At 42.7% G+C, this 16,402-nt stretch overlaps 1 protein-coding gene across 4 annotated transcripts in view; it reads right to left on the reverse strand.

Moving 5' to 3' along the window:
• Positions 1 to 1,993: 1,993 nt before the first annotated feature.
• LOC310873022 (ATP-binding cassette sub-family C member 5) overlaps positions 1,994 to 16,402 on the reverse strand; it is a 48,437-nt gene continuing 34,028 nt past the window's right edge. For 2 of the 4 annotated variants that reach the window (XM_083785296.1, XM_083785294.1), the window contains exons 18-29: positions 15,984 to 16,113; positions 15,221 to 15,374; positions 13,226 to 13,354; positions 12,568 to 12,754; positions 9,314 to 9,403; positions 7,729 to 7,921; positions 6,661 to 6,820; positions 5,716 to 5,794; positions 5,194 to 5,307; positions 3,781 to 3,945; positions 3,082 to 3,179; positions 1,994 to 2,808 (exon numbers count right to left, since the gene is read on the reverse strand). In XM_083785296.1, coding sequence (XP_083641422.1) covers positions 2,727 to 2,808; positions 3,082 to 3,179; positions 3,781 to 3,945; positions 5,194 to 5,307; positions 5,716 to 5,794; positions 6,661 to 6,820; positions 7,729 to 7,921; positions 9,314 to 9,403; positions 12,568 to 12,754; positions 13,226 to 13,354; positions 15,221 to 15,374; positions 15,984 to 16,113 — 1,581 coding nt within the window. In that variant the 3' untranslated portion in view covers positions 1,994 to 2,726. Of the gene's footprint in view, positions 3,180 to 3,780; positions 3,946 to 5,193; positions 5,308 to 5,715; positions 5,795 to 6,660; positions 6,821 to 7,728; positions 7,922 to 9,313; positions 9,404 to 12,567; positions 12,755 to 13,225; positions 13,355 to 15,220; positions 15,375 to 15,983; positions 16,114 to 16,402 lie in introns of all 4 variants that reach the window. The other 2 variants (XM_083785293.1, XM_083785295.1) reach the window with 2 other exon arrangements.

Below are 16,402 nucleotides of genomic sequence, written 5' to 3' on the forward strand. Positions count from 1 at the left end.
GCAGTCAGGGCATTTAGGTTTGGGCCAGCAATATCTTTTAAAGAGTGAGCTTTTTATTTTTTGGATGATGAAATGGTGTTGCTGTTGGTTTGGTGGTGCGACAGTTGTAGTTAGTACTAGCGTAGTGTTTCAAATAGTTTTAAATATAAGCCCTTTGCAATATATAAAAAATGGATTTTTGCATGCCATCATGTTTGATGGGGCAGTCAGGGGCATTTCCCCCGGATGTGCCCATGCCTACAGTATATCCGGCCCACGGTACTGACCATGATACTGATTATGTCAGAATAATGGTTAAGTATCATGTGACAGGGCCTGACATCCCTGGCAGGCCATGATACTGATACGGTAGCCTAGGTAAGGTACCTGGATATTGGATAGGGACCACTGGCCCAAAAAAGGTTGAGAAACACTGCTAAATCTATTAGCCCAAGGGAGAGACTAGCCTGTTTCATTTAATTTAATCTTTTCTTACAGGGGAACAAAAGCCTAGATTTCCTGTAAATGACTATAAAGGATTGCTCACTAGAGTTCCATTCCCCTTTTATACTGTACAAATGATATACAAGATCACAAACATTAGAGCATTGACTTGTATAAAAAATACTTTATTGAAAAATAATTATTGAAACAGAAATTAAACATTTACAAATAAAAAATATATTCAGAAATTACAATCTCAAGTCTTGTACAAAAGCTATCATGACTATCGATGCAATAGAAAGATATTGCACATATTTTTGTTTGATTGATCAGTGGTGGATTATCGGCTAAGGCAGGTAAAATCCTCAGTATTAATTTAACTCTGAAAGCACACAAATGTAACATTTGGTTAACATGTGTGCGGTTTCAGAGTTACACATGGCTAAAATATCACTGAGTATATTACTGTGTTCACAATCCTAAATTCTATTAAACAATATTATGAAGACCGTGGCAGGCCAGGTGGATTTCAACTTTGGTGCTTAGCTGTACCATTTCCTTCACTGTCCCCATATACAGCATTTGTTCCATCATTTCTGTTATCATGTCACCGCAGGATATACTGTTTGGCTGCATAAAAACATGAACTCGAACACTTCAGAATTCAGATATTGCCATGAAAAAAAAAATGCAGATTTCAAACTTCGGTATTTGATATTGGTGCCATTTTGAAATACTTGCATTCAAATGACAAACACATGCATTCCATTACATTATAATAGAACAACTTGCAACTGCAGAGGGCTGCTGGTCACACACTCCATCTGCAGAAATGAATACACCACATTAATGTAACAAACAAATAGGCGTATAGAAGAGGAAAACATACAAACTTGACAAACTCAGTGTTTTCAGACAGTGATTTCAGACAGGGTCTCACTAGTACCTTGACCTGGTGTTTTGGAGGTATTGTGTCTCTCTCAACTGGTACTCAGTCATTAATGTTAGCATTACAACACTCTAAATGCCACTGCTCCATACTTACTCTTACTCCATAGAGTAAGAGTAAGTAAGCCTTGCTGAGCCATGAGGCCTATAAGGAGCCTATCTCCTGTTTCTGGGAGCGTGAGGCAGCTTGATTTACAACACGCCCTGGACATGACACTAGTATGTCCCAGGGACTTACCCCCAATCTAAACTTCCATAGAGTATAACTATAATTGATCAGCACTGCCAATGGCTGGGTTTCCCAAACGCATATGATGTAAGACTTGTAGTGCCGCACATGCTCAAATGCCCTCATAGGCCGCACACAGAAGCCTGTGAACAGACATTTTGTGCATAGATGTGCCACGCAATGGTAGGCCTCAGGCCTGAGGCCTGGTATGGTAGGCCTCAGGTCTAACATTCAGAAATTTAATTTAATAATATTTGGACTGTTGGACAGCTGACAGTAGGCTCTCTTTATATATAATATATATAAATAAATAAATATATATATATTATTATTTTTAAGAGTAAAGAGAGCCTACTGTCAGCTATCCAGCAGATCAAATATTATTAAATTAAATTTCAGAATGGCCTCAGGCCTGAGGCCTACCATTGCGTGGCACATCTACGCACGATTGGCATGGCAGCCAATCAAACACTATGTCCTTTTTTGGGAAACACTGTCAAACACAACAACATAGAAACACACAACCTAGACTAGAGCACAGACATACCTGTCCTCATTGCGCACGTAAGGCCTCCTGCATGAATACACAAACCTGTTTCCCTAAAGCCTCTTTAGCTGTCGACATGTGGCAGTATTAAAACCCATTCGCAGAGAAATGAGTGGTGACTTTCTTTAAATTTAAATATAAAAACTTTGAAATTAAGGCCTACTTCAGCATCAAAGAAATTAAATTGAATTACATTTTTTTTAAGAGAGCCTACTGTCAGCTGTCCAGCAGTCCAAATATTATTAAATTAAATTTCAGAATGGTAGACCTGAGGCCTACCATTGCGTGGCACATCTATGCACGGAATGTCTATGTTCACAGGCTTCATGTGCGGCCTAGAGGGCAACTGAGCGTGTGCCATACCATACCTCTTACACCATGGTGTAAGAGGTGTCCTTTGGGAAACCGGGCCAAGTCATAACCTCACAACATTCACACTCTGTCCCAGCAGTTAAACACCTACTGTACATTCAGAGACTACGGGAGTCGATTATCATACAGTACATCCTGGAGATAGCTGCTGTAGGAGTCCTTGAAGCACCGTAAACCAACATACTTCCATGTATTATCCATAGAATATTAAGTGCCGATGTCAGAGTCACTGCTCTGTCTTGCTTGAAGGTAATCTTTTGGCCTTCGAGAAACACACTTTGTGATGCCACTGCAAAGAAAAGACGACCAACATGTACTTCTTTGCATAGTTAGTTTTGTCCGACCACGTTTTTCAGCCTTGGAAACATGATCACCACAAAGTCTTTGGTTTTAAAATCAATAGACATCATTAATCTCAGTAGCCATATACTATAGAAATATATAATAGTTTTTTTCTTTTCCAGAGGACACTTTCACTCAATGGCAGGATTGGGTGGACTTAATACTTTTGTGCAACTCAGTAGCCGTCCATTCTTCTCCCATATTGTCACAGGTTTAGTACTTGTTTGTTTCCAGTGCGGTGTCTGACGCTTCTATCATGGCCCTGAATCTGGAATTTTCATCCGCCAGCAGCGCAGCAGGACTGTCAAACTCCAAAATCTGTGTTGATATAAAGACAATCAAACAAATGTATGTCAGCATAAAGAATCTGAATTATAACAAATATTCAACTGGAAGTTTAACTACATGGCATCGCCATTAAAAAAAAAAAAAAACAACGTGTAACAAGACGTAACCACTTGAACCCTTGCAGTCCTATTCTGGGGAACAATCGCCAAAATATAGCTGATCGGTGGTTTGGTACTCATTGTACTCAGGGATAATAATCAACTAAGCATTGGAGGTGGTTAAGTGGTTAACATGTGGTAAACAGCAGTGGTTCAATGCCTGGAATACATTGACCTTGGTGTGTCTGGCTATGTTGAAGTATATGGCAGAGAAAACCTGGACGAGTTTATGTTAACCAAGGTCACTGGCATGCACTTCACGTTCCACACTCGCCCTCAGCCTCACTCAGACTGCAAATGCTCTGCTCCCCAGTGCCAAGTGACCATGGAAGTTGAATACGTGCTGTCTTATCCGATCCATCACTTAGGCGATGGATGGAAAAGCAGAGGGGGTTCCATTTTATTTGGGAATTAGTTTGTACGACAGGGGAGTACATCTTGTATTTAGGAACCAGTGTTACTTTTACACAGACCTGGCCGTTGTCCAGCACCATGACCCTGTTGCAGCTCATCACAGTGTTGAGGCGGTGGGCGATGATGAGGGTGGTGCAGCTGCCAAAGGAATCACGAATGGTCTCCTGGATCAGGCGGTCTGTCTCATTGTCAATGGCTGCTGTCGCCTCATCCAACAGCAGGATCTAGGAATGAGGGGGCGGGTTCTTAATGAATGAACATAATTTGTGTGTGTGTGTGTGTGTGTGTGTGTGTGTGTGTGTGTGTGTGTGTGTGTGTGTGTGTGTGTGTGTGTGTGTGTGTGTGTGTGTGCATGTGTGTGTGTGTGTGTGCGTGTGTGTGCATGTGTATGTGTGTATGTACAGTATGTATGTACAGTATGTATGTCATACATCATCTCATTCCGGCCAATCACAATTTGCGTCCTCACCTTCGTCTTCAATGTTTGCGTTTACTCAAACACTCAAAGCTGGCCATTCATTGTCAAAGGCATTCGATGTTTGTGTTAACACAATGTTTTTTCATATTTTCAGTCTGGGATACCAATTTTCATCTGATCAGGAGAGATAACTCCACAGAGCTAATTTATCAGCTTCAATTTCACAGTGTTCCAGTTCCATGTTAGCATGCTCATTTTTTGTGTTGCATTACTTTTAGTGTCACTTGTTTATCCTAGTGTATCCCGTTCTCTCTCCTGATCAGATAGAATTGGTATTCGCTAAAGAGCTGGAGAGATGGGGAGACCCCTGAACAACACTCTATAGTAATGATTGCTGTCCGAATCTAGAGTTACTTAACAGCACACACACACACACACACACACACACACACACACACACACACACACACACACACACACACACACACACACACACACACACACACACACACACACACACACACACACACACACACACACACACACACACACACACACACACCCTGTTTAAGATCAATCATGCTATTACAGTGTCTTGTACACATTGGAAAACTCAGGCTGCCCATAATGCATATTATTGATCCACATTTGGCCTCTTATCAAACCAGTTGAGGTGAAGTTACAATGTAAGCCATAGGGTGGCGATGTTAAGCCACATAGGCTGCAGACTCTTAGAACAGCAGTGCCATGTGAATTCATTACATGCCCAGCTTTGTGTGTCTGTGTAGTACCTCATAACGATGATTTGATTGGCTGAGGGCTTAAAAAGTGAGGACAAAAATGTGAGGACGCCAAAAGTGATTGGCCGGAATGTGATGATATACGATGATGTACAGCATGATGATAAGAGCACCCCTCACTTCACACAAGTGTGATTTTCTTCTTCTCCCGGGTTCTAGAATTAAACTCAAATTCTTGGTGGAGCCAAGTTATTGTGAGACATCTGAAAATGATGTTTTGTGGGATCCATATGTGTTCAAATAGCACCAGGTACCTTGCTGTGTCTCAGCAGGGCTCTGGCGACGCACAGCAACTGTCTCTCTCCAACTGAAAAGTTCTCTCCATTCTCTGTCACCTCGGAGTGGAGGGAGTGTGGCAGCTGGCTGATCTGAGGGTGGCATGGTGGAGACATGGAGACGAGGGAATAGGGTTATTATGACAAGCAGTGCTCATTCCTACTACTCCAGGTTCTTAAACCCTTTCTGGTCAACCTCCTATGACTGGAGTCCCTCAGGCAGGGCTCTATACAAGTGTATTGTCTGTTATTGTAGTTTTAGCTGAAAATAGCAGATCAATAAGCTTAATGTCAATTGTCTAGTTTCCAAAGAAAAATGTTGGAAAGAATATATATGAAAAATAATAATAAAGAAAGAAATGTTTGTAGGAAAGGTTAAATAAAACGGGTATTTTCACACAACCTCAACCCAAAATGTGTCACAACCCTATAAGGAAACACATTATCACGCAGAAAACCATGCGTGATAATGTGATATTTTCCAGCCATTATTCCACCTACCATCTCTTTAATATGGGTCTTCTCCAGTGCTTCCCATATCTGGGCATCAGAATATTGAGACCATGGATCTAAATTGGTCCTGTTGGAAAACGATTCACGTCATGAATCATGATCTGTAGAAAACAAACTCCCACCTAGCTCTCCCACAGCAGCTAATCCAGCTAACCTGGATCAATAATGCACACATATACTGTAGGAATTGGTGCAAAGTAAATTAAGTAAGTAACAATGTACAAGTTACAACAATGGTGGAAAGTATCAAAGTACAGTTTACTTAAGTGCTGTATTTTAAGGTCTGTCTATGAACCATTCAAATCAAATCAATCAAATAATTTTTTTGAATTATGTACTATACAGAATATTATCTCTGTCAGGTGGACACCTTGTATATCCAAAGCTGCTACTTTTCAGGAATTGGAAAAAAAATGAACCTGTTTACCATTCTTTTCAATGTAGTTAGTATTTCGTTTTTTGTTAAATATTCATAAAACCTACAGACACACGTTCCTGGCGTCTTAGCCAATCAATTATTCTCACACAGTGGTTGTCATCAGTGCAGCGGTGGAAAAAGTACTCAAAAAAAGTATCAAGTCCGGAATTAAGAATGTACTAAAAGTAGTAATTTGCAGAATGTCCCATTTTACAAATTCAAAATGTATAAAAAATATATTTTGAAAATAGCCAATCTACAAGTTCACAATTGTGAACTTGAAGATCTGCTATTTTTAAATGGCCGAAATGTATAGGGTTAATGTAATGTATGTTTTGTAATAATAATCTAAATCTACAAAGTCACTAATATTTGGATACAAGATGTAATGTAAAAGTAGTGGAAATTGGACATACTCAAGTAAAGTACAAAGACCTCAAAATTGTACGCAAGTAAAGTACTTAAGTAAATGTACTTGTATCCTTTCCACCAGTGCACATCAGTGGAGTGCTAACCTGACGGAGCCGATGAAGAGGACGGGCTCCTGGGGAATGATGGCCAGCTTGCTGCGCAGCTCCTCTAGGCCCATGTGGGCGATGTTGAGTCCATCCACCACAATGGAGCCGCCCGCCAGCTCCACCAGTCTGAACAGAGCCACGCCCAGAGATGACTTCCCTGTCAACAGCATGCAGAGATGAAGAGTTTTACATTTATTCAGAGATGATGGTGAGGGAAAAAATGGAAAGAAAAACAAAAACAAACAAACAGTCATTCCTTACAGAATGCGTTACATTTTAGAAGTGGGAAACAACAGGCCGTGCCGTGCCAGGCCTACCGCTGGGCCTACTGCCTACTGCTGATGTTGGCAAATGGCAATAATAGAATAGCACAGTAAAGATGATGATAATCTAATAGTGCACCAGATTGAAGCATTTTCATCGCAAAAAAATATAATTAATGTGGAGCCCAGGGGGGAAAGCCCCCCCCCCCCGTGAAACCCCCCCTAGCGGGGCAGCGCTACCATTCTAATCTTGCATAGGACCGCCTGAGTCATACAACTGATACTGCCTTCTTGATTTAACAACGCAATAAAAAAAATGTTGTCCCCTCAAAAATCTCAATTGACCCCTCAGTCATTTCATCCTGGCACCGGGCCTGCACCGTGCATACTTATTGCATAGTGCATACTTATTTATGTAAATATATTATTATTTACTGTTATGTTCGTTGCTACAATGTTGAAGAACGAAAACAAAAGATTTGCACTATTCTTTACTGTACTTGATATTAGTTTGCATATACAGTGAGAGATAAAGCTCACCTTAACCACTTAAACCCTATATACTTCAGCTGATCAGGGTCTAATATTAACTGTATACTCCTTTTTTCCCTCTACATCGTATCTCTTCGCCGAAAATAGCTCATCTACAAGCTCACAACACATCGCATGTTTGTGGATGTGCCATTGTCGGCCTAATGTGACATGCCTGGAACAGGGATGCTAGAGTTCACACGGCCAGTTGGACATGAAACATAAAACGTGAAGGAATGGGAAGGCGTTGGTGGCGGCGCTTCATTCACACCTGAGCCGGTGCGGCCCACGATGCCGACCATCTCCTCGGGTTGGATGTCAAAGGACAGCTTCTTCAGCACCAGAGGCAGGTCGTCACGGTAACGCATCTCCACGTCCTGGAAGGAGATCCTTCCCTGGTGAGGCCAGCAGGGGGCAGGAGCGGACGGCTCTGGACTCCGTCTGGGAGCCTCACTCTCCAAACTCTGGGAGGAGAAGAGAGAGAGAGAGAGAGAGAGAGAGACTAAGGTCTCTGCTGGGACTTGGGGCTGGCTGTCACAATCGTGCAGATTTTACTTGACAATTAATCAATTGTCATACAAAAATAAACTGCGATTAATGATTGAATTGTGTTTTCTGGGATTGGACATTGGAGCACATGCATACAAATTAAATTTGTCTTTGCCTTTTATGCTGGCTAAACTGACCTGAAGAACCTATGAAACATTGTCATACTAGTTCAAATAAAGTTGCTCTTTTAATTTAAATGTAGATTGTAGATGAGTCAATGACTGATAATGACCGGTACCAATAATCAGAATGAATAATGTAACATGGCCAAATACAGTCCTTATATTTCATAATTATACAAGTTTTTTTTAAGATTATGCCTTTATTTAGAGTAATAGACAGTAGACTGACAGGAAATGGGGAGAGAGATGGGGAGTGACACGCAGCAAAGGTCGTCGTGATTGGGATTCAAACACGCGACATGCTGTCAGGCTGCGGATGAAAACAAAACAACAAACTCACAATGTTGACTCGTGAGCATGTCCACTTTTTTTAAAAGGGTGGAAAGATGCACAGACATTTTTCAACAGGTGAATTCATACAGAGGAATGGAAAAAAGGATTCTGATGATTATGCAAAAAAAAGTGAAAGAAGGAAAGAAAGGGAAAGTAATTATCTCCAATAATTACCACCGGGCAATTATCGAATAAATTTGACAGGCCTAGCAGTGAACAGTGGCCCCTTATATCCCTTCCAACTGCCTGCAGTGTTAACAGAGTAATTCCTGGCAAGAACAAATTGATCGACTTTTCCGGTCTGATGGCTGTTAGGAGAAAAATGCCTTGTCATGTGAAGTGTGCACACACTTGACTCCATCTGCTTCCTGCTGGGCTTATCGCACTCACGCACACACGCACACACACACACACACACACACACACACACACAGCTGTCCGAGACTGCCTTGAGTCCTTCTTTAATCTGTACAGTATGTCTGTGTGTGTGTGTGTGTGTGTGTGTGTGTTATTCCATGCCATGTGTGCATATGTGTACATCGTTCAGGCAGAAACCTCCTATCTCAATATTCTAACTTTTTTACGTCTATGTTTTTTCGTAAAATGACCGTCGTACTTGATCACACTACACTACAGCATCACACAAAAGTAGCAGAGCCGCAAGCTCGGTTTGAGCTCGTCCATCTGCTACTTCTGCTGTTTTTTAATTTGAATCCTGAAAACAGTTTTGGACACATGAGGTTTCCAACCGACAGAGACCATATACTATACTATTACTATCCCTGTGGTATAGCCAACGGTGCGTTTCATTCCACAGGGAGGAGTGACATTTGGCCGCGCTGCTGCTCTTACCTTTATATAATGATTGATCCGCTCGACCGACGTGAAGCGAGCCTCCGTCTCTGACAGCAGCCTCACGGTGAACTGGAACAAGCCAGTCAGCTGCGGAAGACAGGCAGTACCAATTATTGAGGGCCCTCCTATAAACAGCTATAGTGTGGATTCTGTCTCAACACAAACCCATTTAGACCTGAGGACGATTCTACAAATGTCTTCTAAATCCTGGCAGTTTTCTGAAAAACCCATGTTTCTATGTCAATGGTTCTCAAACATTTTCATGTCAAGGACCCCCAAGATTACCGGTAGGCCTATATGTATTTGGCCGCCGACCCCCATCTGAAAAATATGTTGTTCCATGGACACCCCAGAAGCAAATATTTGAGTTAAAAACGTTGGCTCTGAAACACAGAGCCAACAAAGTATAACATTACGCTTAGAACACCAAAAGGGGTTCCCGCCCGAAATGGGTTAAATGCTATTGACAATGAATGGAGAATTTACATCATATATGTGTCTGAGCAAATCGGGCATATGTATGTCGGTGGGAACCCTTGGTCAAAAAAGGGACCACCAGTCTTGATGATGAATGTATGGTGATTAGAGTGCCTCTCACTTCACACGGGTGTGTTTTTTTTCCACTATTATACCGGTACCTAACTAATTCCCATTGTTTCATTGCCTTTAAACGAGAAGTTCACCCAAACAAATTGACCAGCGAGGAGACTCAATTGAGTATAACCACTTAAATTGAGTGGTTAAGCCCTATATACACTTTGTTGTACGGCAAATAGCGAAAACAGCACTATCTACAAGCTTACAATGAGTGCATCTGGGGTTGTGTTGTTGTGACCTTTAAATATCTGCTATTCTTGAAAATTGTTGACTATAATGACTGTGACAGAGAGCCGGAGAGAACAATAGAAAAGGAAAGAGAGACAGACAGAGAGAGGTTAATGATTAACACCCTCGAGCCCAATTACTACCAAACACCAAACACCAAACACATCTAAGTGCACGGTAACGCCCCACAATGAACGAGCTGTAAAACCCATCAAAATTTACAACGCAACGGGCAGATTTGCTGACATGGCTCATTTTTAACGTGCATTCAATCAATTTCAATTCACAGCTCTCAAGGCAATGCCGCACCCCGCGGCAATTCAACTACGGATGATATAATAAACAAAACACAGCATTACAAGAACTACAATAAAGCCAATCCCAAAGAGCCAAACAAAAGAGGGAAGATGCATTCTTTTTAGCACTGGTCTGGGCACGCTGTTCTTCAAACCTTTATTTATGCAGGTAGGGACAAGTTTTTGCTTGGCACGCACGCAGCGTTCGTTTTGCTCGCTCCTTTTTCAGAAATGCCCTGCTTCGTGTTTGTACAGCTACACTCACAACAACGACAACAACAGCCTTCTGTTCCGTTTGCCTGATGAGTACAGTTACATGTCGTATTCAAGGCCACCTTGGAAGTTATTATCGAGGGAGTAGAAAGTCCTTCTCTTCTTCTGTCTTTGGAATAGTTAATGTGGGATTTCTCACAAAATACATTCCAGTCACAAGCCCTCTTCCGTAACCTTTACACTTCACCCCCCCCATCCCCCCATCTTGACTTAAATATGTGCATGTACTGCCAGAATCCTTTTTTTTTCTTTTCATAAATGGCATGCACAATTTTATACATCATCATATGATGCAAAAGTAGCAAAACAAAACGCTGATCTACAAGCTCAGAACACGTTGCGTTCTTCTGACGTCTGACTATTTTTGTTCAAAACATTTCTGAAATGTTTTGAACATTTTCCCATGCCCAAAATAGGGATGCCAGGTTGAAAGTGCTTACGTCTATCTATGAGTTTTATAAATATTGAACCAATGAAAAGTATTAACAAAGAACCTGTGACTAAATAATAACTCCTGTTTGACTTTGAGGAAGACGCAAGTCCAAACGTCAGTCAGCCCTGCAAAATAATAAATACGTACTGCAGACCAGTCGAGAGCTCCAGAATTGTATTTGGGTAGTCTCTTCTGAAGTGCCACGGTATTTTTCTTCCTGATTCAAGTTGTCCCTGAGCTGAGCACTGAGCACTTCTACCTTTAACTGACTGAAGCGCATTGGACTTCTCTTTGTACCTAAATAATAAATATGTTGGATTCATTGAAACGCAGTTTATTTTTTAACATTCACTGAAAAGTATTGGGTTTTGGACATAAGGTTTCCGCCCGACAGTGCATGTCATGATATGTGTATGGTACCTGCACGGCCTATCATATGGTGTAGTTCAGTGGTTCCCAGACCTTTCAGGTCGAGACCCAAAAGGAAGACTAGACCGTTTTCCCGAGACGCAAACTAGTGAAAATAGCAGATGACAATCGCAAAACACGTCATTTTGCGCCACGTTGCAAGCTTGTAGATCAGCTATTTTATATATATAAAAAAAAAAAACAACAACATTGAAAACATATTTTAAAATCTAGGAAAAGTAAAGTTAGTGTGTACTTGCATGGCAGATGATATAATGTAGTTTGTAGTGTGTTAGTGTGTACCATGGAGTATGGACCTAATGACTTGCCGCTGTTCTGACGGACAGGTACCCAGACCCGTGTGAATCTTTCGTAGTTACCTTTCCTTTTTCAAAGGGGATGCTGTTGGTTGGACTAAAGCAAGAGAAGGCAGCCAGCAGTGGAATAATGTTTTCTTTTTTTCAGCAAACGGGTAGGAAACTCCCATTCAATCTACTGCAGCTAATTCTTAAATCAAAACCAAACAGGGCTGTTACTGTGAATTTGGATTATGTGACTGACCACTTATCTTAATGTGGAAGGTGAAATGAAGGTGAAATGTTTAATTATAGACCGAGTGACCGGTGACCACATCTTAATGTTGTGGACATGCGTGAAGTGAAATGGTTTGCCAGGCCGCGTCTCGTGCAAGCATATGATATGGTGTAGTTTGTAGTGCATTAGTTAGTGTGTACCTGCACAGCATATGATATGGAGTAGTTTGTAGTGCATTAGTGTGTACCTGCACAGCATATGATATGGAGTAGTTTGTAGTGTATTAGTGTGTACCTGCACAGCATATGATATGGAGGAGTTTGTAGTGCATTAGTGTGTACCTGCACAGCATATGATATGGAGTAGTTTGTAGTGTATTAGTGTGTACCTGCACAGCATATGATATGGAGGAGTTTGTAGTGCATTAGTGTGTACCTGCACAGCATATGATATGGAGTAGTTTGTAGTGCATTAGTGTGTACCTGCACAGCATATGATATGGCCAGGCCTGCGTAGGCCGGGGTGATCTGGTTGTGCATGCAGACGATGAGAAGAGCTACGGACGTGATGAGCGTGATGCTGATGAGGTCCAGGCGGACGGCCAGCCAGCGCATAGCGCAGCTGAAGAGGTAGTGGGACGCCTGGTTGGTGTCCAACAGTTCCTGGTACCTGGACAGAAAGATACAGATACAGATATATAGATACAGATAGGGGTGCAAAAAGTTAACCCCTGTGTCAATTATCTAATGTGATCCTGGGCTCTACACACCCTCCGCCAACCTAATCCCCATATATAGGGGGGGCATGGGGTGAGCAACGGACTAGAACTCATGCTTCCTTCATGCCTGAGTGTCCAAGTTGCTCCTTTACACCTGACAGGGGGGAGTTTCCCTGGTTGGACGTAGCGCGTGGAAGGAACACGTTATTCCAACCAGTTCCTTTCCCCTCCATCATGCGCCCCGGCTGACCAAGGGGATGCAGTTTAGAGACCAGGATTACTGCATATTGTTTTGATCAACAAAGTTTAAAGGGTTTAAGTGGTTAACAACACACTATGTCACTATGTCTCTGTGACAACAAACAGGAAATAGATACTGTAGATAACAGTGTATCTGTGGGTGAATGGTTTGTTGTTCTGACCTCTGGAGGAAGTCATCTCCTCTGCCATAGGCATGGATGGTAGAGAGCCCCTGCAGGCTGCTGGTGATGTGCGAGATGAAGGGGGATTGGCTGATGTTCTCCAAGCGCTTTAGCTCTCGGATCAGAATCCTGAAAAGTGGAGACACACACAGGATACGTTAAGGATGCCAGTGAGCGTGCAATGCTGTCAAGGCATCTTATTCTCTATGTCAGTCATACATGTACAGGTGCTCATGTTCCGTTGTTGTCTACATGCACTGACAACACAGGCCGCTAATACTTGACGTTTTTGAACAATTATTATTATAACAGCTTTTTTTTAAAGCTGTTACAAGGTATTTACAGTAAATGGCATTCTTTGTATTTAAAGTTGTCTTCATTACCATCCATAACAATGTTTTATACATTGTCAGAAATGCAATTTCTTAATGTGAATACAATTATTTTGAGGGGCATTTTAAGTTATTTTATTAGAGGCAGTGAAGAGAGACAGGAAATGCGGAGAGCAAGAGAGTAGGGGAATGACATACAGCAAATGGTCCGTCCGTCCGTTAATCGAACCAGGGACATTTTGCGCCCAGAATTATGTCCTTTCTAGGAGCAATTTCATTTTTACCAAAAGCCAAAAAAGAAAAAACATTACATGAACTATTACTACTTCCTTCCTACTACACAATCTCTACTTTTCTTGGAAGAGTTCAGACATTCTAGCTGAAGGGCAAGGCACCGCAGAGGAATGAGGGCATGGAAAAGGCATTAACTCCAATGATGGTGTGGTTGTGTGCCAGCCCAGTGGACAATGATGACAGGGGTGCAGGCGGGGGACAGGAGGTAATTCTGTTGAGGACAGAACTGCCATTTCCTGGCAGAGAGCACTAGCCATTTTCTGGCCTCCGCCGCGCACCGTCTGATTTATGTGTGATATTACGAGCTTATGAGCACCGTCACCCACAGACACACGATACGCTGGGCCGCCAGAGAGGCCACTAGACCTCCGGTCCACAGGAAAGTGAGAGAGGGACAGAGGGACGGAGAGAGGGAGGGGGGGGGGGGGGTGGGGGGCTTATTGACAAAAGGTGTGGTGGCTTTCTACTTTTAGACACAACAGATAGGATGGATGATGCAATGAGACCAACAATCGCTCCATGACTCATCCCTGTTTTCTCATAAAAGTAGAGGAGAGAGAACATGACTCTTCCTCACTCTGAGGCTGCGTTGCACTGTTTATGCCCCAGGCAGTTTCACTTCACCGTTGACCGCTTTTCGGAAAAGGTGATTTCACACGAAAATCCACTTTGGTGTAGGGGTCCTCGTGATTTTGCATGATATTTGATCCTCTGTCAAGACGATTGACATGATTGTGATTGATGCCAGGGGTGTGTGTGTGTGTGTGTGTGTGTGTGTACACGTTTTTTTGTTGTTATTTTATATTTCTTATTTTTTTTATGGAGGGACAGACAGTAGGCTGACAGGAAATGGGGAGAGAGATGGGGGGAAGACATGCAGTAAAGGCCGTCGGGATTGGGAGTCGAACTCGCGGCACACTGCCAGACTGGATTACCAGCCAAGGTGCCTGGACCATTGAGCCAAGGCCCAGGCCGTGTGTCCACGTTTTTAATCAGTCAAACGGGCAATCCACCGGACAGAATGGGATATGAGACGCGTTTTGATGACGTCATCGCAAAAAGGTCCGTCGCGCCGGCGTGCAAAGGGTTCTGCGAAATTGAGTCCCATTGTTTACAATGGCGAATTTGCCCAAGGAACAAGCCGTGCAACCAATTATTCACAAAAACAGAAGCAATAAGCATAAATATTCTACGACTGTTCATGATTGAGAATAAAATATCTGTATAAAATGTATTTTTTTCTGTCTCCAGTATAGGCTGCTCATGCAGCCTATACTTTAGCAGCATGTACAGTATAGATGCATGAGACTCATCAATAGCAATATCATAAACTATCATCATCACCCATTATTGAGAGCTCAAGACTTACCTGGCGACACGGTTGACGATACAGAGGAAGGCTCCCAGGGGCACGATGGAGATCAGGAACCAAGGGAAGACGACGCCCAACATGCCCAGGCAGAAGGCGACCAGCGTGAGGTTCTGGAGCAGCATCTCAGACTGCATGATCAGACGCACGTCCACTGTGGGAGGAGAGGTGATCGAGTTGTATCAGATGTTTAGGGCTGAAACTATCGGTTGTTTTCGGAGTGATTCTTTCTATTGATCACCTTTTTGATAATTAAGTGTGTTTTTTAAATGTATAAATGAATTAATTGATTCAGCCGTGTAACTAGACGTCAGTAGGCCCCCACGCAAGGCTGGTCAGCGGGCCCACCCCCGACAGGCGAGGGTTTGATTGGGGGGTCCCTGTGACATACATGTCCAGGGGGTGTACATGACTATATGTACATCAAGCTGCCACACAATACAGAAACACGAGATAGGCTCCTGAGTCCTAAATTAAATAGCCACATGAAGCTACTTACTTTTACTCACATTGTGTAGGGCAGGATGTATACAAAGAGTTGTCTGCTCGCATAAAACGTGTAAACAATAGACAGAAACACACATACATGTGTGGTCGAGTAAAAAGACCAAACAAATGAACAGAATGGCTCACTTGGGGAAAGGCCCTTTGTCAAATCACACCGTGACTGTGTGTGCTACAACACGACTCCTTCTATGCAGACTTCACTGGCTCACTCAGAATCCTGTGGGGAGTCAGGCCAGGAGCACCAGTCTGTACTAACCTTCATCCATGTCTCTGGAGAAGCGGGTCAGAATGCGGCCCAGTGGAGTCGTGTCGAAGAAATGCATGGGGCTGAGGAGGAGCCGCCAGAACAGCTTGTCATGGAGCACAGAGGCAGCCTTCACTGTGCACTGTACAACACACACACACACAAGTTTTTACTGTGCAATGTCACCACAGACAACAGCCACGAGCAGTGTTTGATTTTGGAGCCACACAGAGGACACATGGCACTTGAGACTTGAGACTCCACTTGTACTTGCAACATAGGGACTTTACCTCTGCCACCAAATGACTAACTCCGTTCACTGTGTACCCGACGTCCCGACGTCACTCCTGCTACCCCTGCAGTCACAGCGTTATGTTTTTTTATTGGATTTCCCACAGGCAAATCTCAGATTGCGTCATATAAGAACTGTG

Source organism: Protomyctophum parallelum (assembly GCF_964188405.1).
Source record: "Protomyctophum parallelum genome assembly, chromosome: 16".
Lineage (NCBI taxonomy): Eukaryota > Metazoa > Chordata > Actinopteri > Myctophiformes > Myctophidae > Protomyctophum > Protomyctophum parallelum.